The sequence below is a fragment of the Pipra filicauda genome, unplaced genomic scaffold (genome assembly GCF_003945595.2).
Source record: "Pipra filicauda isolate LSUMZ 115617 unplaced genomic scaffold, ASM394559v2 scaffold119_size3216105_pilon, whole genome shotgun sequence".
NCBI lineage: Eukaryota > Metazoa > Chordata > Aves > Passeriformes > Pipridae > Pipra > Pipra filicauda.
Genome location: NW_024103651.1, coordinates 140,438 through 164,588, shown reverse-complemented (window position 1 = coordinate 164,588; position 24,151 = coordinate 140,438). Strand labels below are relative to the sequence as shown.

General features: G+C 43.4%; 2 protein-coding genes across 2 annotated transcripts; one reads left to right on the top strand and one right to left on the bottom strand.

Annotated features, from left to right (window-relative positions):
* The first annotated feature begins 214 nt into the window (after positions 1 to 214).
* SUV39H2 (suppressor of variegation 3-9 homolog 2) lies at positions 215 to 10,836 on the top strand. The gene is made up of 7 exons (XM_027722489.2): positions 215 to 263; positions 1,254 to 1,399; positions 2,364 to 3,035; positions 4,943 to 5,089; positions 5,672 to 5,801; positions 7,196 to 7,311; positions 9,860 to 10,836. Exons 1-6 carry the CDS (start codon positions 245 to 247, stop codon positions 7,303 to 7,305), a joined length of 1,224 nt encoding a protein of 407 aa, XP_027578290.1. The 5' UTR covers positions 215 to 244; the 3' UTR covers positions 7,306 to 7,311; positions 9,860 to 10,836.
* Positions 10,837 to 11,148: 312 nt separating this feature from the next.
* DCLRE1C (DNA cross-link repair 1C) lies at positions 11,149 to 24,013 on the bottom strand. Its single transcript, XM_027722488.2, is given in 15 exon segments — positions 11,149 to 12,559; positions 12,561 to 13,510; positions 13,987 to 14,087; positions 14,948 to 15,036; positions 16,441 to 16,495; positions 16,658 to 16,794; positions 17,402 to 17,503; positions 18,384 to 18,524; positions 18,689 to 18,761; positions 19,014 to 19,115; positions 19,755 to 19,810; positions 20,867 to 20,926; positions 22,008 to 22,092; positions 23,733 to 23,784; positions 23,876 to 24,013. Coding segments are annotated over 15 exon segments (2,148 nt in total). The 5' UTR covers positions 23,985 to 24,013; the 3' UTR covers positions 11,149 to 12,523.
* Between the last annotated feature and the right edge of the window lie 138 nt (positions 24,014 to 24,151).

The window sequence follows — 24,151 nt, the reverse complement described above, 5'->3', positions numbered from 1 at the left end:
AACCGCTTCTCCGCGGTTCCTCCTTTCAGCTTTGCCCCTGATGGGTCCGGGGAAGCTCCAAATCCGCCTCGCTCCATTGTGCCCCCTGTCTCACCGCGTTCCCGGCCGGGTCCCGCCGGGAGCTCCTCACGGCTGAAGCGCGAGGGGAGGGGCGGGGCCCGCGCGCGCCAGGGCCGCGCTCTGTGCCCCGCCCCCTTCCGGCGGGGGGCGGAGCCGGCGCGGCCCGAGCGCGGCCCCCCCCAAGATGGAGGGCTGGCGAGGAGGTGAGGGGGGAGCGCGCCGGGGTCGGGGCCGCCCGGGGCGCTGCCCGCCCCGCGCCGGGCGATGGGGGGGCGGCGAGGACCGAGCGAGGGCGCGAGGGGAGGCTCCCGCCCGCTCTGGGCGCTGCGAGCCGCTGCCGCTCTCCGGCTCCGTCAGGATCGTCCGCACCGCCCCCGCCCGCAGCCCCGCGGCGGGGCGCGGAGGGAAGGGCTGGGGGTCCTGCCCGCTGCCCCGGGGGTCTGCCTGCCTCCCTGAGGATCCCGCCCGCTGTCCCAGGGGCGCTGTGGGAGGAGAGCGGGAGGTGGGAAAGACGCTGGGTCCCGGCGCGGCCGCGGAAAAAGCACCGCCGCCCCCTCCCGCCTTCCCGAGCTCCCGGCGCTGGGACCGGCAGAGCCCCGCGGAGCCCCGGGCACGGCCCCGCGGCTCCCGCGCTGCGCTCCATCCCACCCCGGCATCCCGGCGCTTCCCGGGCGCTCCCGCCGAGCCGCCCCGCGGGGTGTTGCGTCCCCTGAAACCCTCCCAGCTGACAGGGCACCCGCGATCCTTCTGGAAGAGCGCCGTGGGTCTCTGCTTCCTCTTCCAGTCTCCATGGTTGCATCGCGAGTGCTCCTTGCGCTTGGCTACAGAAATTTGGCGGTCTGTTAAAGAATGGAGGTTTCCTTCTTGCCTTGGTTCAGTTATGGGATGCTGTAATTGCAGGAAAATTGCTCGGCGCTTAGTGCAGCTTTTGCCCGTGGAAGTCTCTGTCCTCCAAAATATTTGTTGTTCTTTATAAATGAACGTACTGTGCAGAATAAAGGTGCAGGGAGGGAATCATTGGTGTGTTTCACTTGACCCGTTAGAGAACGGTTGAGTCTGAGACGTTACTGCTGTACAAGAGACTCGTGGACTGCTGTCACAAATGGTAATGTGGGGACTCTGGGATAGGGCAATAATGATTTCAATTTAGCCGAGACATTAAATAGGATTCTTTACCAATTTTCTTATTGTAGCCTGGTATGTGCCATGTCTAGCTTCACTTGAGACCCTCCAAGAATTATGTAGGAAGGAAAATCTCAGATGTAAATCCATTGGAATCACCAACAGGAGTCTAAAGAGTTATGAGGTGGAATATTTGTGTGACTACAAGGTAGAAGAGGTAAGAGAAACACAGACCAATTTGATCACTCTTTCAGCTGAAATTTGGAAGTGAGCTAAAGGTAGTTTTGTTCATAATATAAAGCGACAGGCAGTGAGGACAAAGCTTTTGCTGTCATCAAATTAAATATCTTTTAAACTTTGAGCTGTAAACTGAAAGCGGTGTAAACTGCTGCTTTCAGTATGTGGAAGGAAGATCTTTTCCTGAAATTACAGAAATGTTAGAATATGAAATGTTTCATCTTTATGTATCTAGAATTTAAATAAGATGCTGATGCTTTAGGTGGTAGTTTGGTATGAATTATGCCTCTCCTTTATTTGCAGACAACCATCTGTATTTCTCTTTTGACTCTTTTAGTCTGATGAAGAGTTAGGGCCATGTGCTGTAACTGGATTCCTTTGAAATTCAGTCTCAGGATTTGGCCTTGTTACAGTTATTTGGCCTTTTTAAAATCAGTACAAAATGTATGCTGCTTCATTGTAACTACAGTATTACATGTATCAAACTGATTACTGCTTTAAGAGGATGGTTGATATAACAAACAATGGGGTTTAGACTTTTCTGCTAAATTTTGGATTTTTTTTTTTTTGTTCTGTATGTGTTACAACTACATTCTGTTTGTGCATATGAGTCATACAGCAAGTTAGCATAATGTGCCACCTGTCTTGACAAATTAGCCTCCTCCTCCAGGTATGCTGTTAGAGATCAGAATTCATCCCACCTTTTGATTTCTTTGTCCCTAGAGATGATAAGTAAAGTACGCAAAATTGTCCTTTATTTGCAAACAGAAAACCTGATTTTTCTCTTTCTCCCCAGTTGTAATTGTTATGGGGACATCAAGGCTCTCTGCACTGTATGCTTGATCCTTAACTCCAGATCTCTTTTGTTTGTCTGTGTGCCCTGTGATGCTGGATTGCAGTAAAAGGAACTGTGGCTAAATCTATATCTATTTCTGTGTTTCAAGGGCAAAGAATACTATCTTGTGAAATGGAAAGGATGGCCAGAATCTTCAAATACTTGGGAACCTGAGAAGCATCTGAACTGCCCATTGCTTCTTCAGAACTTTCTTAGTGACAAGAATGAATACTTGTCTCGGGTGAGAGAAGGCAAAGCACTGAAAGTGAGAAACCACATTAAAGCTTTGAAACCTGCCGTTGCAGATTATGTTGTAAAGAAGGCCAAGCAAAGAATAGCCCTGCAGAGATGGAAAGAAGAACTCAACAGGAAAAAGAATCACAAAGCAATGATCCTGGTAGAAAACACTGTGGATCTTGAAGGCCCTCCCTTAGACTTCTACTACATTAATGAGTATAAACCTGCTCCGGGGATAAATGTGCTCAATGGAATAACGACTGGCTGTGAATGTGCTGACTGCCCTGCTGAGAAATGCTGTCCAAAGGAGGCTGGGTTTATTTTGGCTTACAATAAACGTAAGAAGTTAAAAATCCAGCCTGGCTTGCCCATCTATGAGTGCAATTCCTATTGTAGGTGTGGGCCTGACTGCCCTAATAGGATAGTGCAGAAAGGTACACCGTATTCCCTTTGCATCTTCAGAACCAACAATGGCCGTGGCTGGGGAGTAAAAACCCTCCAGAAAATTAAAACCAACAGTTTTGTGATGGAGTATGTTGGAGAGGTATGTATCTCCTTAGATGAATTACATACAATAAAGGAAATATTAGATAAAGTCTTTGAGCTTTCTCTCAGTTTTAACACTTCTTGACTTCTTCACCCAGAGGGTGGTTGGGCACTGGAACAGAGAAATGGTCACAGCACCAGACCTGACAGAGTTCAAGGAGTGTTTGGACAATGGTCTAAGGTGCATGGTGGGATTCTTGAGGTGATCTGCAAAGGGCCAGGAGTTGGACTTCTGTGATCCTGGTGGTACCCTTCCCAACTCAGGATATTCTGTGGTTTTATTAAATAATAGATCAGTCTGCTTTTAAGTAGAAAGAGAAATAGACATTCAAGTCGCCAGCAAAATTATATTGTCCAGAACATTCCTTCATTCCAGAGCAGTTGTAAAAGGTCGACTGTAAAGAGAATACTTATCCCATATACTACTGAAGAATTATTTTAGATACGTGTCCTAATAGTATTTCTAAAGGCAAATCCTCCATTTCTTTTATGGCAGTCATAATCTTCATTCTTTCCTGATCATCTTTACTGTAGTTTTTGATGTTCCTGAGGCACAGTTGTTAGGAAACTCCCTACACAGTCTGTCAGTTCCTTTTCTGTTTTGTCTGAACTTTTAAGGTAGTATTTCCAATATTTCCAAATATTCCAAAAGTAATATTTATTACTTTTGATTAAAGCAAGAATAACTCTTGTAGTATGGACATTATCTGTTTATTGAAAGTTCAAAGAGAACTTTTATATTATAAAATGATATTATATTATAAAATACAGACCTTGAGTTACTCTTGAGATCTTGTATTGCCCTGTGTTTCTGTAGCTCAGCCTCTGCTCTGCTTCAGGGCTCTTTGCACCTGCAGCTTCTGGCAGCCTCTGTGATCCAGTGTGTTACATTTCTACCGCAAATCTGCCTTGCTACTGTGTTGACTCAAAATATTTCCTTCTGTCCTCCCAGAAGGAAATATTTAAGAGGAAAGGTTTATGGTCTCAGTTGTATTTCCTCCATGCCCCAAATCTTCTAACTTCTCGTGTTCCTACCAGACGTTCCAAATATCTCCGTGGAGGGGTTAATGCAGAAGGGTGGTTATGTAACTTTGTTTCTTAAAGGAAAAAGTGTATTTACCCTTTCACCTGAATCTACTTCCAGCTGCCGAAGGAGTTCTCAAATCTCATCTGTCAGAAAGATTTTAGAGGGATTTATAATTCAATTCCATCACATTTTGTATGTCTTGCTGCCAGATTATGATTTCTTTGCTGAAATCATAATAAACAGAATGCATTTAAGGTAATAAGCTACAGATGAAGTAGTTTGAGCTGTTTCTTCTGTCGAAAGTGACAAGCTCACCTAATTGCATAGACTGAGCTTTGTGAAGTGATGGGCCTGTCTGAGTTGTTATGACTAAGATCTTCCATTGCAGTCAAAAATAGCAGGAAGAAATGCTTCTGGGGAGGGAGGAAAGGAACACCTGGCCTGAGTTTTAAAGACTGATGCCTGTTGATCTTTATCTGTGCAAAGGGAGAGAGCTGAAACTTGATTTTAAGTAAAAGAGGCTTTCTGGGTCTAATGAAAAATGTGTGTATATAGAAAATTTAGGTAGAAACGATAGTATTGTCATCACACCTCTTAGTAGAAGATGCTCAGATGGCTTTTTCCCTGACACGAAGTAGTGCTGTGTATCAGCTGTAGAGAAATTGCATCCAGAGAAGCCTCAGTCACTAATTAGTTTAGCTGTATGTATGTATCCTTCATTCATTTGAGATGGAATGCTATTTCACATCAAAAACTGAATGTGGTATTTTTGACTAAGTACAGCTTTTTTCCTAACTTGATTCTGATTTCTGTTTTAATTTAGTAATAGTTAATAATATGATGCAGGTTTCTTTTTTTCTCTTTTTTTTTTTTTTCAGGTGATTACAAGTGAGGAAGCAGAGAGGCGAGGCCAGCTCTATGACAACCAGGGAAATACATACTTGTTTGATTTGGATTATGACTCAGATGAATTTACAGTAGATGCAGCTCGATATGGAAATGTGTCCCACTTTGTGAATCACAGCGTAAGACCTTGTTTTGTATACTAAGAATTCGGAGAATTATCCTAATTGTGCCAGAAATATCTTCTCCTATCATAAACATTTTCTTACCATATTTGCAGTTTTTCTGGAGTAGTTTCATGCCAGTCAGTCAGATGACATAATAAATAGAATGGAATACTTGGCCTTACTTGGACTGAGACTGCCTACAAAACTCCAGGAGTGAGATGCTGCCTGAAGTAGACATTTGGTAGGACTGGGTTTGTCACTGAATCAACTGATTCTAGACAACCAAATGGAGTTGATTTGATGTGTTTTCTCCAAATAACTGAAATACCTAACGTGTGACATGTCCTTAATAAAATTAGCAAGGAGTCAAAGACGACAGGAATTGATGTTATTTTGTAGCAGGGCAGGATGTGGTGTTGTGCTGCATTTCATTGGTAGGGACACAAATGAAAATTCCTGTGCTTTCTTAGTTATCTAGAGGGGAGAAATACCATTTTCCCTCCTAAATCTTTCCTGTGACCTTGGTTTGCTTAAACACTTCAGCAAAATTTAGTGTTAATTTTTCTTAACAGAAGCTGCATTCACTTTTGCTTGCAGTGTGATCCAAATCTTCAAGTCTTCAATGTGTTTATTGACAACCTCGACTTGCGTCTTCCTCGAATAGCACTGTTTTCTACCCGAACCATCAAGGCTGGAGAAGAGCTGACCTTTGACTACCAGATGAAAGGTCTGCACATTTTAACAGGGTTATTGTGGGAGGGCAAGTGCTGGTGGGTTTTATTGCAGCCTGACTGATGGTAGCGTTTCAAACATCATAGCATTTCAGCTCAGGCACTGCCCTCCCTAACACATCTCTGGATTTCAGAACAGTCATTGCTTGTGATGTGTTGTGCAAAGAAGATCACACCCAGAAGCTTTTCCCTTCATCTCTAATGCATTGCCTGCCTCAGCACTCCTAGCTCACAGCAGGGACAGCAGGGACTGTGGTTGGATTGTCTGATGAGGCAAATGATTTTGAAGGTTTGTCCAAGGAATGCTCAAAGGAATGGTCAGGCTACTATTAAATAAAGCTTCCCTTTATTCAGATAGGCACTTCTAATAAACTACTTTCTAAGTAATCTGCTAGTGATAGTTACTAAGGCAGTTGTAACAGCTCAGCAGTGTAAGGCACCACAGGTTTGTCTCTGGATTCTGGTGTCTGGTGTCTGAAGGCCTCAGTTGCGGATGTAGGTCCTGTGGAACAGATGATGTGACTGTCCTGGTTTCAGCTGGGATAGAGTTAATTTCTTCTCAGTAGCTGGTAAAGTGCTGTGTTTTGGACTGTGTATGAGATAAGACGCTGATGTTTTGTTTGCTGCTAAGTCATGGTTATCCTAAGTCAAGGACTTTTTTGTGTCTCATGCTCTGACAGCGAGGAGGTACACAAAAAAAATTATAAAAAAGATGGGAGGAAGCGCAGACAGGTGACCTGAACTGGCCAAAGGGATATTCCATGCCATGGAATGTCATGCCCAGTATAGAAACTGGAGAGTTGCCCAGAAGGGGCTGATCGGGGTTCCGGGGTGGGGTCTGGATGAGATAAGCAATTGTGTTGTGCATCCCTTGCGTTTGTATTTCTCTTTTTATTATAATTTCTAGTATTGCTGTTATTATATTTTGTTTCCATTATTAAAAGGCCTTTATCTCAACCTACAAGTTCTACTCTCGATTCTCCTCCCTGTTCCACTGGGTGGGGGTGGGAGTGAGTGAGTGAGTGGCTGCGTGGTGTTTCATTGCCAGCTGGGCTTAACCCAGGACACTGCCAAATTGATCTGGAATCCTTAAAACTCCTCCTCCTCTATGTGGTGTCTGTAACACTGACAGTAAAGGCTGGCTGCACTTTCAGCTGATCTGTGTGGATACAGATGTGAGGGAACAAGGCTTGAGTTTGTTGAGTTTTGGATTCTGATGTGTATGCTGGATGTTGTACAATAGTGGTAACAAGGGTGTTAGTAGAGTTTGAGTACAGCTTTGCACCCTTTTATCTGAGGTGTCAGAAGGCCTTTAGAAGATGTTTGAATACCCGGCATGGTCTAGGTCTGTCTTTTAAAACTTTCTTACTTGTGTTTATCTGTGCTGCAGGTTCAATAGATCTGACTTCAGACTCTGCTGATGGTCTTAGCCCATCCAAAAAGAGGATCAGAACTGTCTGTAAATGTGGAGCCGTGTGTTGCAGAGGTTATCTCAACTGAGTTCGGGTATCCAAAGTCACAAATACTTTGTTGTCTTTTAAATGTGTTTTAAGAAGACTCTTCTTTCATGCATATATTCAAGTATTCTTACATCTAATGTAAATAAGGATTGTGAAAACAAAGCATTGTGTTTGTAATTGAAATGGCATTAGCCAAAGAAAGAGATTGTAGTGTTTCAGGCAAATACAAAACTGATAACAGGGATTAAAAATAGATTTTTCTAGAACTGTTGTGTAGGAAGCAGTAAAATGTATGCCAAGAAAACTCTAAAATGTACCTTGATTTGAATATTAACAGAATCCTAGAATATGTTGAGTTGGAAGGGACTCATCAGGATCATCAAGTCCAACTTCTGGCTCTGTGCAGGACACTCCAAGAGTCACACCATGCACCTGAAAGCGTTGTCTTGAGCTCTGTCAGGTTTGATGTTGTGACCACTTCCATGGGAAGCCTGTTCCAGTGCCCAAGCACCCTCTCAGTGAAAAACTTTCCTCATATCCAACCAAAACCTCCCCTGACTCAGCCTCATGCCATTTCCTTGAGTCCTGTCACTGGTCTCAAGAGTGAAGAGATCAGTGCCTGCCCCTCTTCCCCTCCCAGGGAAGTTGTGACTGCAATGAGGTCTCCCCTCAGTCTTCTCTTCTCCAGGCTGAACGACCAAGTGCCCTCAGCTGCTCCTCATACGGCTTCCTCTCCAGGCCCTTCACCATCTTTGTTGCCCTCCTTTGGACACTCTCTAATGGCTTAATATCTTTCTTACATTGCGGTGCCCGAAACTGCACACAAAATTCAAGGTGAGGGTGCCCCAGAGCAGAGCGGGACAATCCCCTCCCTCACCCAGCTGGCGATGCTGTGCCTGATGCCCCCCAAGACATGGTTGGCCCTCCTGGCTGCCAGGGCACTGCTGACTCATATTCAACTCTGCCTCTGACATTCAAATGTGAGCTCACAGCCATAGCCCTTCAGGAGCTGATTGCAGGGGGATGAAGTGATGTTACATGTTTTCTATACCTTGAGAAGTCAGGAGGCATTCAATTTGAATCCTAAATCATAGCTGACGGTTCTTTTGCTTTTTTGTTGTATAAAGAAAAGCTTCAAGAACTCAGCAATAACCTTTATGGCACCAGAGAGAGGGATTAAAGACAGCCAGTGTGCAAATGAAGGTTCATAGGAATGCGAATTGTAAAATGTCCATGGAACTCCATGCGAGTGAAGTAATTGGTGTTAGCAGATCCCAGATGTAAAGCTTGGAACTTTTTATCTAGAAATTTTTTCAGTTATGTTCTGATTTTTAGTTAGGATGCTATAGGAGGAGTGCGTTTCTACAGAGGATTTGTAAATATGGGATTGTTGGTAGTAACATTTGCTGTTTGTTTTCATTGCAGAAATTTGGCAGTCATGGCTGAAACAAATTGCTGACTACAGTTTGAAAATAGATAGCAAAAGATAGGGAGAGCAGCCCATTGTCCAACAAGGTTGATGCATTGTGGAGATATGCTCAAGTTATCTGTTAGGTGCAAAAGTACCCTGGAAATTGATGTATATTCACAACTGGTTTCCATTAAGTTTTTACATACTGTGACTTTTTTATCTAGTGACAGACTTCTAAGATACTAGGCCTGTATTTTCTGGTTGCAAAAATGTTAACTTCAGTGAAGTTAGACTAGGGGTGAGTATACCCATTTCCAGTAGACATTTGTAAGATGTTCTTGAATGTAAAGGCTGAGAAACGTGCTGTTCTTCAGCTGCTTGAGTCCTTTTTTTTTTTTTCCTGATCATTTTAAAGTTGTCTCGATCTGTTCGTAACATATGCTAAGTTTTGCTTGGCTTCAAAACAACAGTTGAAGGGGGTTAGGAGTGGAGTTACAGCCAAGGTCCGTGCTCCAGGGATGATCCAAGTGCTTTATTCTCATGGATAAAAATCTCGTAAAACTTGCATATTGCTTACAAGTCATGTAAAAGTTGACAGGGTCAGGCAGAACAATGTTGCTCCATAAATGGATGCTCCATAACTGGATGCTAGCTATGTATCATAGGTCAGCTAATTACCTTTATAAGGTGCCCAGCATGTAATTGTTTACTTAATGTTAGCAAATGCCTTAAATTCCATGTTAATTACTAGCACTTCAAAGGATAATACAGGTTGCTCATTAACAAGCACAGTTGCATTTGCAGTGAAGATCTGGCCCTTTGGTAGAAAATGACATTTTATATGCTACTAGCCCAAATCGGTATCACAGATGGGGTGAAGAGCGTGGGCCACTGGAAATGCTGTGTGAGTTTTGTAATCTCCAATACAGAGATACACGTTGAAATAGAGACTATATATTGCTTAATGAATAGGAGAAAGTTTGCTTAGATTTGAAAGTATTTGATGTGACCAAGCTCACCTGTATTCACGCACTTGGATAAATGCTGAATCTAGTCAGCTTTTATCATGCCACATCTCTAATGATTATTTTTTTATTTAAAGTGGAATGTGGAGCTTTCATGTTAGCAAACTCCAGATGATCTTGCATCGTTTGGAGTCATTAGTGCTTTCTCTTGCATGTAGCCCGAGCCAGCGGTGCATTCCATGTGGATGGAATCTGCAGTCTCCAGCTCCTTAATCCGCTGCAGTCGGCAGCCCGCCCTGTCACTGCAGGATGGAGAGAGCGGCTGCGGCAAGAAATGGATTCCTTACTGTGGCCTCGCCCACGCCCGGGGCACAGGGCGGGCTCCTGTTTCTGTCTGTTGATGTTCATGCCCAGTTTGATTTAAATATTGCAAGTTTAAAAGATAACAGTTGTGGCAGTTGTACCTGAGCTCAGCATCTGCCTTGTCCCGAGGCAGTGAATGTTATCACCAGTGCTGGAATAAAGCTGCTGTTCTCGAAGGATATGTGTGTTATCTTCTGCCATAAATAAAGATCCGTTAATTTATGTTCTGGGAGGCAACAGCATTTTGTATTTATTTGAAGTAAATCCAGTATCCAGTTTCCAGTTTAGAGCGTTGAACAGTATTTTATATTTACATATGCACAGTGCATTTGGATTGCCGTAAGTGAATTAGCTTAAAGGGACACTGTGTCACTTTTAAAACTCTTTTTGCTATTTCTATGAGTTTGGCTGAAAATTGCCAAATGGGAAAAGGAGAAAAAGCTATTTTCAATTTCTTAGGGAACCTAAACCAGCCCAGCTTCTGCCTTTGCTTTGCTTTGTTGGCATTGTCATGGTCACCAGTTCAGTTGTGTGTATGCACTTCTTGGGGACTGGTGGCTTGTTCTCCAGCTGTTCTTTTTTGTTGGGATTATTTTTATTTTTTGGTAGCAAAACTAAAGCTGCAAGGTCACCTGTAAGAAAAGCTATTGTCTATTTATTTAATCTCCAAATTAAGTCAATCTTTTGGTTATTTCTAATGTATGTTTTAGGAACTGTGTACATTAGAATATGCAGTTTGTAAGCTCAGGAACATTTTCTTTTCATACTGTGTGATCTCTAGTATTGCTATCTTCCTATAGTTTTTGATAAAATAAATGAAATCTAGTTTTTCTCTTGTTGTTGTCATTCTTAAAAAAAAAAAAAAAAATCTTAGCCTGTCAAAATTAGCTATAGCAGTAGAAGTTGTTTTAAGACTGCAACCTCTTAATTCCTGTGCTGTTCCCAAAATTTTCTAGCCCTGTAAAGACTCCAGCAGAGTAACCATGAGGAAATCATCTGTTTTCAGTTTAGGGCTGGTGAGAAGTGGAATAAATTTACACTGTCAACTTGCCTGAAGCAGACTGGATTCCTGTGTATTTGAGCACCCTGTAAAGGCAGCCCTGAACTTACATGCACAGTACAGGTATGAAACAAGCCCACAGAATAAGTTCTGCTCTATCTGACTTTATTCACATAAGTAGTTATAACAGCAGTTCCATTCAGGCTTGCTAAAAAAATCCCAAAATTTGATAAATCACATTTGGAAATTACATTAACAAATCCCACAAACACTGGACCCGGTGACAGTGAAGAAATACATGAATCTTGAATATCCTTAAAATCATATGTAGATCAGAGCAATGCTTTGTCCCCTCCTGCCCCTGTTCCCAGTGTCAGAATGCTGGCTGGTTTAACATTCACATATCACTAAACATGGCACAAAGACTCAAGGCACACTTGGAGGGGAGAGATGTTGTGTTAAAGGTCTGTTTAATTCTTTGGCATTTAAGACCACATGGATAGGAAACCTCAGGGATTTTCAGATGACTTCTGTGGTTTATTTTATACGCACTGCAGTTTAACTAAAACCTGAATTACATTTCCATGGTAGAACCTAAGAATTTTGGCAGAGAGAGTTATGATGGCACACATGTATAGAGAATATATTGTCTTGATTTGAAAAGAATTCAGTGAAGTCTACAGAATGTTGCAGAGGAAATGAAATTTTGTAGTACAGGAGCCTCAAGTAATGCAACCACCTGTCTGGGAAAACAGGTTACCTTCTGTTGCCAGAGCAGGCCATAGCTGGTGGCTTGGGAACCACAAGATTTAAAGTTTTTCTGAAAAACAATTCAGAACAAACCAAAACATGGAGGAACTGATGGCAAGTTGTATGCAACGAGTTGGAGTTAAAGCATAGACAGTGGTGTGTAGTACCTCACTCAGGAGTTAAAAGTCAGATGACACCACTTGCTCAGTGTAAAGAGAAACTTCTTGAACAATTTGATTTAACAACAAGTTAAAAACCCCTCACATTCTCAGTAATTCTCTAATTTGTTCTGCAGTTGTTTTTAAAAATAACTGCAGTGAATACTAATTAAATAGTGATAATAGTGATAATACTGCCTTGTTTATGTGGTCATTCCTATGTGTTCCTCCCCACAGTTAGCTGTGGTATTTTATTAAAACCTGAGATCACATTACAAAGGCAAACTCTTAGAGCTCATGATAAACACTAAATTTCATTTAGTGTCCTGTGCTTACTTTTGTCTGGTCCACTTTTTGTCTACTTACAGTCCTGGAGAAATGAACCTCGGGAGGTAGAATGCTTTTACAGTCCCTCCTAGAATACTTCATTTTCAGTATTTCATGGAAGGAACAATAAAGTTACATAGACTACAAATTCCTAGTTCTGACAGTAAGATATTTCTGAAAAAAAAAATAATCGCATGAGTCAGCATAGCTGCATATAGTAATTGGCATTAAAGAGAAAAAGAATTCGGGTATTAATAAACATTTTGGGTATCATCACAATGTAATCAGTTATATCTGTCCTCAGGAGACTTTTTTCTCACTGAGTATGTTTTCCCCTGCTGCAAGCTTCTCGTATAAATGGTACAGTTTATCTGGCTGAGGCACTTCAGCACCAGGAGTCAAGGGAATTTCGAAGTCAGAGGAGCTCTGGGAGTCCCTCCTCAGCTCCAGGTCAGGAGTCCTTGAGCTGTCACTTAGTTCCACCAGCGCATCCTGAACACGAGCAGTGCCAGTCTCTGCAGCTTTCTCACAGCCCTTGCTTTTCAAGTCACAGGTGCCATCATAGACACAGGGTCTGCTCTGCCCTGGTGGCTTCCCCCTGCTACTCTCCGGCTGACTGTCCCTGGCAGTCTCCTGCAGCACAGGAACAACTGCTCTGCTCCCACCTTTGCTGAAGTCCAGGGCACTTCTCTCCTGGGAGGTGAAAAGCACTGTGTCCATTTGGCTGTCCCAGCCCTGGCTCCCCTGCTCTGATATGTGTGTTGACTGAGAGGAATTTTGAGAGGAGATGTGTGTTGAGTCACTTACTCCATCCGAATCGCTGAAGAGTGACTGGGACCCACCAGCATCTGCTGAAGATGGGATGTTGTCCTCATTTTCAGAGCTTTCCTCTAACTTATTACACATAAAGAATTCATCCCAGCGAGGGACATCGGCATTAGAGTCCTGTTGGTCACTAGTTACTCCACTGAAATTTGCTGTGGAAGTGGCATCTAGCTCATGGGAAAGAAGTTGAACTGTATTTTTTTCAGATTCTTCTTCGTCTTTTTCATCATCATCATCATCATCATCATTTGATTCCTCACAGTCCACAAAATCTACCTGGAGGGAGGTGTAAGCTGTGGTTGCTTTGTAACTTTCTGTGCTCTCATTAATATTTCCTTCAGCATTTTCAGACTGTCCTGTGCTGGATGGCCTGCTCTCTCCTGTCTGCTGTTTTGGAATCTTAGGCCTTGCAGAAGTTAATTCTGAATCAAAGAGATCATCTTCATCTGTCAGGAAACGAACAGAAAAAGAAAGTCACTAAGAAAAGTTCACATCTCTGCTAAAATCTCGTTGAGAGCAAAGTTTTAATAAAAATTCATTTAGTATAAATTGAGAAAAAAGTTCTTTAACCCAGCTGGAGACTTTGCAGGACGTTACTGACAGTGTTTGCCATGCCTTGTCCAGCTCAGTGCCTCACAGAGGGGCAGTTAGAACAAGCTTTCCTAGGGCTGGTTCAGGACTCTGGGAAGGAACTCTATCCAAAGACTGAAAGGGCTGTTGAGCAGCAACTACATTTTAAGACTGCAAACAAGTGTGTTTTTACACAATTAGTGCTCTTAAAATCCAAAGTTAATTTATATTTTTCCTTTCCAACTGTTGTTTTGAACACAAAGACAGACTGTGGTGAACACTGAGGCTTTTGGCACCTCTGCTTAGTCTCAGACTCTCACTTAAGGTGCAGTAGCACCATCAGAACCTTTACCTGTATCAGATAATTCTCTCTTGTGGACTCTCTTCAGTGTTCCTAAGGGCTTGTACCTGGGTTCCGTGTTTCTCCTGTATGACCTGCATAATGGCTTTAATCTGAGGGGAATGAGAAGAGCAATTATGTTTAGAACACAGCAGACACTTTCAGGAGCAGAAGTAAAACTTTTAACTTGATGTAAGTACACTGCTCTATGCCTTTCACAGGCACTGCAGCAAAAATGTTAAAGCAAAGGCAGCAATACCTAGGTCAAAGCTTTTGATTCACTGGTGAGCTTGAGCAGCTTAAAGGTAGAGATCTGTCATTTCAACATATTTACCTTAAAACATGTACGTCATTTGGAAACTATCTTGTAGTTCCTTGCTTAATGAGACAAGATGAGAGGGTTCAAAATCTGACTGCAGTTTTATTCAATAACTGATAAGTATAAAGTCTCCTTTCTTAATTAAGGAGGAAAAGAAAAAAGGAACAGAAAAAGGAGTCCTGGTTTTGTTCAGACTGAGTGACACCACTGCTCTCCTGCTCTGTGAGAGTGCTTTCTAAGCTGCCAACACCTGCAACAGAACTGGCCTCTGATGCAGAGGGGAGGTGTTCAAGACCTCAAAGAAACCCTTTTTAAAAGAAACTTCTGAGAAGTTGCAATGAAATAGAAATGGGTCACAGAACACAGTGAGATGAATGTGTATTCAGCTTCCAGAGTTTACCAGCAGGAAAGCCCCTACACATAGATAGAAGTAGTGTGTGGAATACAAACTCTCACACTTAACTCAGCATACAAGTGTGCTTCAGAAAGCTCAAATCTGTGGCACTGAATATAGAGGAAAAAAAGAAAAAAGAATTATCAGACCAGTAAAGCAAAAGGCAGTGCCCCTTCTGAGAGGCCAGAATTCAGGAGGGAAGTTGTCCTCACAAGAAGAGAGTTTGGACCACCTCCATCCAGCAGCCATTTGTCACTTACATTTCCATTACTTTGTCCTCTGTCCCACCCAGTGGCAGTACGTTGGGATACACATTCACAGGACAGATATAGCTCAGGAAATCCTTAATCTAAATTCCAGAGAAGAAGCAATTTGATAAGTTACATCAACAGTTAAGAATTTCACTTAAAGGTAGCACTGATGCAAGAATACCAAAAAGTACTACCACTGGTCTTTTGTAAAGACCAATGTGACCCATGAGCTAAACTCTATCCAAGTGGATAGCTCTGGAACAAGAAACAAGTGTGAAAGGATTCTGAAAAGTCAGCCTCACCTAACACCTCACTGCAATTATCAACTTCTACAGACCATCACTATCCCTGAAAAAAAAGGCTGGACAGATTTGGAATGTGATCCAGCACTTCCCTGTCCTTACTGCTGTCAATATTTTCAAACCTGCATTTTTCTTACTGGACTTCAAGTCCCTATGTGTGCAGATCAGCTATTCCCTTCCTAAAGGGAGACTTTTCCTAAAGTCTCCCTTCAGCCCCCTGTAAAAGCCCATTTTGACAAAACACATCAGTTTTTCCAAGCCTTACTCTGTTCTCTTCTGGATGCTCTCCAGACAGTAAATTTCTTGAAGAATTGTGTTCAGTTTGCAGCACTCCACTCCAGCTGAGGCTTTGTCAGTGCTGAGCACTGGAAACACTTGCAGGTTGCAGATTACACTCCTATCTGTACAGACAGCAGGGCCCATCTATTTTTGCATGTAGAAGAAGGAGTGTTACAGTTACACTACCCCCCATATTCCACCAGTAAACCTGTCACGTTGTATGTACTATGCTAATACCTCCATTTAAAATTCCTTATGGCAGAGCAAACTAAAACTTAAACAGGATCTTAAAAAGAGTACTGTCTTCCTGGGGCTCTGAATAATCTCCATTTTGTATGAGGCAAGGCTTTGTCACAGGTTCCTTATTAGTGCTGATCCACTTTCAGTTTTTTAGGAGAGAGAAGTGTTTTTAGAACTGGATCAAGTCACATTAGATCCTCTGGGGAGGATGCTGCCACGACCAATTTCCTTTTATTCCCTAACACAGAAAGAGGAGTAGCAGTGGCAGATAGGATGTGAGAAAATTCTGTTTACATGTGTGGGCAGGGAAACAGAAGGCAAACCTACCCAAAACTGAGTCACGGTAGATAAACAATGTCTTGAAAACCAAAACTCCATGCTTTAAGCATTGCATAGTTACACAATAATCTAAAATACAAAGGCAGGCAGCAAACTTATGACCTATATGCTGAGAACAGAGAACAAAAAATAGGCTTGTAATCCTGCCTTTCTTTAATATACTACTCTGCAGCTATACTAAAACAAGTTTCTCTATCTTCAGCATCAAGACTTCTTATCCCCTTATGTCTTATTATTGACAAGATTTTTTTTTGTGTCAGGTCATGTCATTCACTCCAGAACAATCAAATCTCCTTTATGTTTTCTTAATCATTGTATATTCAGAACTACAAGTATACGAACCTCGCTGTATGAAGAGTGGAAAGAGAAACAAGCTCTGTACGTTCTTTCCCCAGTCCTAAAAAACAGAGGAGGCATAAAAATTAGGTAACTGCTCTTCATCCTCAGTCAACAGTCAAGCATAACCTGCTCTTGAAGTCCATTTTGAGATTTAAGTATACAAGTGTCAAGCAAGATATGTTTCTCAAACAACAGGTTTCTGTGTGGCCCAAATGCTCACCTCACGATTACATTGGTTTTCTTGATCCTTTCCCCAAACCATATAGTGGAGGGTTTGATGCTGATTATGTGCAAGGGAGTTCCATTTTGGCAAGTCAGCCCACAGGGCAGTCTGTTCCCTCGGAAGCAATCATCATCCTGCCCAATGCAAGATAAAATTAAGAGCAATAGGGACCCTTTTTTCCCCTCCAAGAAATTAGGCAACATAGTATCTAGGCAGACCAAGATCTCCTCTCACTTCCAACTCCCTTGAAACACTCTGCACATTGCTTCCTTAGTGCAGATGGCAAAGCAAATCAGTCATAGAGACCAATGCCCCAAAGTGACATCTCTGCTTCTACCTGAGCTCCTCCAAGTTGGAGCCTCCAGCTTGACAGACATCCTGGAAAGGGAAGGCCATGTGCTACAACCACACAGTGCCTGGCTGCAGCAGGCATCATCGAGCTGCTTTTGATACATTTAAATGGATAATACCCAACTGATCTAATCTGCTGCTTGTTTTACTTCACTTAATACAATTTTCAGGTTTCAAATACAATTAAACTATTTCCAGCATAAGCTAATATATTTTTCCCTTTTTTCTTTTTTTTTTTAAAAACTTCAACCTGCTAACTAAAGTTCTCACTCTTCTTTACATTAAGCCACCATTTCACCAGTCTTCATTAGCACAACAAGCCCAAAACACAGCACCTATAGCCACACTTTCACAGCAAAGTCAGCAGAGGCTCTGCAGAATGATACACACCCAAGGATGTCGACAGGCATGGATCTGAGTGTGTCGGTCTGTAGTAAGATGGCACAGGATTTCTGGCATGTTCCTGAACATATCAGGTTTGTTCGTGTGCACCTAGAGAAAGGCAGAGTTTACTCTTCATTATCTCAGTGTGTTTGCCAGGCTGCAGCTCGAGCTTCTGCACAGATGTGCTTCTGCTCTCCCCAGACACGAGGAGGCATTTAAAAACTACTCCCACTAATAACGTCCAAACAGAGACGTGCGAGCCAAAATTTGGACATCTAGAAGAAATAGAACATATCTCTTATGCTGAGGGAAGAATATAATCAGAAAGTCAGAATATATCTGCTCACTATTAATGTTGTATATAAATGGCTTTTATCATTCACAAGATAAAAGAGAGAGAGGTAAATGCTGAGCTTGAAAACTGGGAATTAACTTCTGTTTGGAAAGTACAGATGTCATTGCAATCTACAACTTCCTTGTGAGGGGAAGAGGAAGGGCAGGTGCTGATGTCTTCTCTGTGGTCACCAGAGACAGGACAGGAGGGAATGGCCTGGAGTTGTGTCAGGGGAGGTTTAGGTTGGATATTAGAAAAAGGTTCTTCACCCAGAGGGTGGTTGGGAACTGGAACAGGCTCCCCAGGGAAGTGGTCACAGCACCAAGCCTGGACAGTCAGAGTTCGAGAAGCATTTGGATGATACTTTCAGGTACATGGTGTGACTTTTGGGGACGGTCCCGTGCAGGGCTAAGGGCTAGACTCAATGATCCTTCCAATGATCCCTTCCAACTCAGCATATTCTGTGATTCTGCTCCAGACTGGAATCAACTAGTTAACTCATTCTGAGCACAACTGCAGCTTCTTAAGGGCAGTTAATGAAAGCAGGCACATCTGTAACACACAGCAGCCCTCTGAACAGCCACTGCCAGCTCGGTGACTGGCCACAATCATTACTGAGGATCTGTTCCAAAGCAACAATCATAGAAACATTACCTTGATTCCGAGTTCCTCACTGAGGTTTACAAATAAATATTCATATCCATAAGCAGCTTTGCAGTTCAGCCACACAACATGACAGCGGGACAGTGAGGTCCAGCTTCGTGCTAACTCCAAGATCCCATTTAAACATTCCTCCTGAAAAGTGTAGAAAATGCTCTGAATCATCTTTGAAGATATTTTCTATGTGTTGCAATTTGAAATGCAAAATGGTATTGTCTTGCAAGACTTACATAAAAAAGGGATGGTTAATTAATCAGCAGTTTTGAGGACCTTTCCTCTCACAGCTTATTTGGACTTACCCGGCTTGGTATGTGATAAAATTTGGGATCACAAAAAGTAGTGTCCAAATACACACTCTGGATGTCTTTTACTCTGGAGGAGAGAAATGTGATATCAGAGGGAATATTGCATCACAGTACTAAGACACACCACTTCCTCTTTTCAAAAGGAAGTAAATCTTTATTACCTCTTTATTACAAAGAACAAATCAAAGGGGTTTTGTAACTGCAGCATTGCAATTATATTTAATCCAGAATAAAAAATGAGGAAAAAATTAGTACATTATTCCTGAATTGTCCCTGTCATATGATCTTTTATTCTTTCTAAATCCCACAAATAGCTCACCTGGTCCCTGAATGCAAAAGCTCCATTCTGGCTGCTTCTCCCTTTGCAAGCCTGAAATCCCCTGTGTACAGCACAGTGCCATTCTCACCTTCAAACAGAAACCTGCAAACAGCAACAGCTGGGTCAAATGCAGCAAAATAAAGCATTAAATGCCAGGTGATGATTTGTTACCTTGCTTAGGGCAGTCCCATTGACTAACCTGTAATAGAAACACTGGGCTCAACTTGGTTCTACAGTAATTTCAGATAAAACAAAAAAATCAGACACAGTATGTCTGGAAAGTAACCTGTGCCTGGCCCAGTCACAGTTGAAGACAAAAGCCTCACAAAATCAATGAGGGTGGCCCAGCTGTCTGTTGGAGCCAAAGGCATCTATTGGGCAGCTGTATCTAGAGCTGGGCACCTTCTTTTTAATGTCATACTCCAGAAATGGAGGATTTATTTTCAATAACAGTTTTGTATGTAATTTTTAAGTACAGTTGAAATCACTCAGGCACGGGGAAAAGTAATCTGCCTCACCAAGGTAAAAACTTCCATATGGATAGTACTGTGGTTTTCCAACCTTCATCAAAGGTGGTGGGCCCTGCCACAATAGTATTTCCTTCAAATAAGAATTTTAAATTCATTAGCTTCTTCTAGTTGGAAAAAAAAAAGACAACACCACAACCCAAAACAGTACTCAGTGAGAACTCTACAGGACAAATTTATCAGCAGAAACATTTCAGGCACTGAAAGTACATACATGACTGAACCCGGACAGTGACCAGCTGGCAGAAGTGTCACCACTACATCTTCTTTCTGGAAGAGATGGGTTAGCATTAGTTCTAATTCCCTAGTTCCTGGTGAGCAAGTACAGAATCACAGAATAGTTTAGGCTGGAAGGAACGTTTAAAGTTCATCCAGTCCAACACCCCTGCCCCGGGCAAGGACATCTTCAACTAGATTGGATTGCTCAGTCTCATCCATCCTGAAATGGAATGTTTCCAGGGATGGGATATCCACCACCTCTCTGGGCAACCTGTTCCAGTGTTTCACGATATTCATTGTAAAAAACTTCTTCCTTGTATCTAGTCTGAATCAACCCTCTTTTAGTGTAAATCTATCACCCCTTGTTCTGTCCCTACAAGCCCTACTAAAAAGTCTGTCCCCATTTTTCTTATAAGCCCCCTTAAAGTACTGAAAGGTCTCCCCAGAGCCTTCTCTTCTCCAGGCTGAGCAACCCCAACTCTCAACCTTTCCTCAGATGTAGCCCTTCCCCTTTTTGGTAGCCATCCTCTGGACCTGCTCTAACAGGTCTATGTCTTTCCTGTATTGGGGACTCCAGAGCTGGACACAGCACTCCAGGTGGGGTCTCCTCAGAGCAGAGCAGAGAAGCAGAACCCCCTCCCTCAACCTGCTGCCCACAGTTCCTGTGATGCAGCCCAGGACACATTTGGCTTTCTGGGCTGTGAGCACGTGCCATGTGCAGCCTCCCATCTACCAAGCATCCACGAGCACCACGGAAATGGCATCTTGGGATACACTTTGTGTGGAGATCCTCTACTAGACCTTAACATTTTGCATTTAAAGCTTGTTAATTAAAATAAGCCAGAAGATACAAAGTGAAAAAAAAATGACAAGAGCAATAGGTAAGTTGGTAATGCCCTGGAAAGCCATTACCAAAAGAATACTATGATTGTAAGAACAAAGCAGGGCGACAGAATTCATTGGCTGCACATCCAGGAGAGGAGGGTAACATGCATTTTAAAAATAGCTTATCCTCTTGGGATGTTACAGGTAAGGTGTTTCTCATACTCATATAAACAGCATTACTGTCCATTACTAATATATGAATCTTTTTTTACTGGAACTTACCTCACCAGATGTTTCATCTACTAAAGAAATCTGAGTTGGAGTTTCAACTTCCAGTGCAACCTGTAACAAAATGATTAATTGCATTATAGGATTTACTGGACATTGTGTTTGATGTTTATGGCTGGTATTCATTATCTAGATGTCTCTAGCACTCACTGTGGTTATTGCTAAGCCTGTAAAATCAAAGTCATTTCCCATAGTCATGAATTTCCATTTCCAGTGGGAAAAAAAGTTTCCTAAAAGTTGTCTAAAAATGAAATGGAGATACCTCAACCAAGATGTACATACCTAAAAAAGTTAGAGCATGTGGGACTTATTACAGCAACAGCTCTTCTTTCTGGATCATATGCCTTATATGTGGCTGGATCATATGCCTTATTTTGGATGATTGCAAGACCCAAGACATCCCAGTCTTAGAGCATGGCAGTGGATCTTTCTAAGACAGATCTGTGCTACAGCACTTCCCACTGCCCCCTGTTACCAGGAGAGCCCACAGACCACAGGGAGCACGGATTCCTGTGTTTGTGCAGAAGTGATTATTTTTATTTCTGTAAAAAAACCCACGTTCAATTTCATGTTGCCTGTGTCTGCAAAGGGAAGGAAATAACTACAAGTCACACCTGTACATGACACTGATCCCTTGAAGTTTGGCTCCAAACAGTGGAAATCATGTAAACTGATTTAGTTCTTCAGTGACTTCACATCATTAAAACGTTTTCATGTTAGAGATAGTCCATTTTCCAAAGAGCAAAAGGAAAATAATATAACTACAGGTTATATATTCTCCAAGCAGTAAGAGATTTTAAATTAAGCAAAAGAGAAATTAATTAAGGACAGGAGCAAAAACACATGAGCAGGGTAAGGAAATGAATACAGAGATACAAATGATCAATGTAAAGTTGATGGCCATGTAAAGCTGAGGGTGAGAGGAAAGGAAAAACTCATGTGAAGGGAATAGTAATCAAACATCAATAAACCAATCCCATACAGCAAGCAGCAGAAAAGACACATTGTTGGAAATACTTAAGACCTGAAACATTGTATCGACACCAACATTTAGGCATTTCTGAGGAGCAGAAGCTTCTTCTTTCCCAGAATCACTGCTTGGAAAACGTTAATTTAAAAATAAACACAAACTCACAATATGATTCTCCCAAAACTTGTATTTCCAGTTAGACAACAGCAATTCCTTAGTTACTGGTGAGCAGTATAGTTTAACTTTCAAGCTGTGAGGAGACAAAAAGCAGAGAGAAGTGTGCTTTAAAGTAGAGGCAAGGAACAATCTAACGACACATCAGCACCTGGCACCCAGCACATCAAAACCTGTGCTCAGAACACTCTCTCATGTGAAGAGACCTGCAGAGCAGGAAGCCTGCAGGCTTTTCTTCAGCACAGCAAACCCAAACTTACCTCTGTGTGCCCATGCCTGCATGGATTTTTGTAGACACAAATGAAGTGGTCACATGTACAGGTGTACATGTTTCTGTTTCAATACCCACACCCCTGGAACAGGTGTTTGGGGCAGTCAGCATTCAGCAGAACACAGAATACTCCCTATTAATCTTGTGCACAGTGCAGAGACCTGACGAGCAAAAAGAGATTCTCTGCTTGCATCTGAGGAGAGGCAACATCTACTCTAATAAATGAAAAGTGCCAGGGAGCTATCCCACAACCTCCCTGGGCCCATTCCCATGTTTGACCACCCTCATGGGGAAAAATGTGTCCCTTGCCCTTTTGTTATGCACCTCCAAGAAGAGTCTGGCTCCATCTTCCCTATCCCTACCTGCAAACAGTGACACACAGCTGACTCCTACTCCCACAGCTGCAGACATCCAGCACTCAGGCTCTCCTCACACATCACACACTCCTGCCCCAGAACAGCGTGGTGATCCTGCTCCAAACACCTGTCGGGGTGTTTTTTTTTGTCCAGGGGAGCCTAGGACTGGACTAAATACTCCAAAAAGAAGTCTCACAAGTACTGGCCAGAGCAGAATAACTGTCTCCCTCAACTTGCTGGCCTTCTTCACAGCACAGGCACAGACAGCACTGTCAGTGTGCACTTCCAGGGAGTAACAGCAGAGATCCTTATGAAGTTCCACAAGGCCAAGTGCACCGAGTTTGGGTAATCCCAGCATTAATACAGACTGTGGTATGAATGGATCAAGAGCAGCCCTGTGGAGGTCTTGGGGGTCCTACTGGATGAAAAAATGAACATGAGCCTGCAATGCGCACTCACAGCCCAGAAAGTCAAGTGCATCCTGGGTGGCATCACCAGCAGGCCGAAGGAGATGATTCTCCCCCTCTGCTCTGCCCTTGTGAGACCCCACCTGGAGTGCTGCATCCAGCTCTGGGGTCCTCAGCACAGGAAGGACAGGGACCTGTTGGAGTAGGTCCAGAGGAGGCCACAAAAATGATCCAAGGGCTGGATCACTTCTCCTATGGAGACAGGCTGAGAGAGTTGGTGTTGTTCAGTATAGAGAGGAGAAGGCTCTGGGGAGCCTTCAATATTGCCACCATTCAATACTTAAAGGGGGCTTATAAGAATGATGGAGAAGGACATCTTACAAGGACAGAGGAGAATCACTTTAAATTGAAAGCTTAGGTAGATAAAAGGGAAAAACTTCATATAGTGAGGTGGATTATACACTGGCACAGCTCGCCCAGAGAAGCTGTGGCTGCCCCATCCCTGGGAGTGTTCAAGGCCAGGCTGAACGGACCTTGGAGCATCCTGGTCTAGAGGAATGTGTCCTTACTGTGACTTATAACCCACGGCAGCTCCCCAAGCTGTTTCGCCCACGCTTTGCCGCGCACCAGCCGCCTCCCCCTCAGCGCTGCCGGTCCCGCCCCCCCTCATCCTCCGCCGTACCTGCTCTCCAGCCTGCTCTTCAGGGCGGGCGCCCGCAGCCCCTTCATGTGATCTGGGGGGAGAGAGAGAGGCACGGCGGTCACTGGGGTGTAGGGGAGGTGTGGCGCACCCGGGGACGCTCCCAGCCCCTCGCGGCCGCTCACCCTTGTGGCAGTGCGACAGGAAGAAGGCGCGGGCGCGCAGGTTGTGGTGATCGAAGCGGTCGATGGACAGGGCCGGGTACTCGCGCATGCGACCCCCGAACCGGCTCATGGCCGCCGCCGGCGCCGCGCGCTTCCGCCTTCACCCCCGGCCCCCAGCCAATCGCGACGCGGCCCCGCCTCCGAATGGCCTATCAGAGGCGGGCACGGCCCTTTTAAAGCGGCCATGGCGGGCGGTTGCCTGGCGACCGTTGGCGTCGTGAGGGGGGACCCGCGTGA

What these genes read in the sequence shown, in the direction of transcription:
- SUV39H2 (XM_027722489.2), top strand. An exon ending in GTGACTACAAGGTAGAAGAG is followed by an intron (nt 1,400 to 2,363) that starts GTAAGAGAAACA and finishes CTGTGTTTCAAG; the next exon opens with GGCAAAGAATACTATCTTGT. An exon ending in TGATGGAGTATGTTGGAGAG is followed by an intron (nt 3,036 to 4,942) that starts GTATGTATCTCC and finishes TTTTTTTTTCAG; the next exon opens with GTGATTACAAGTGAGGAAGC.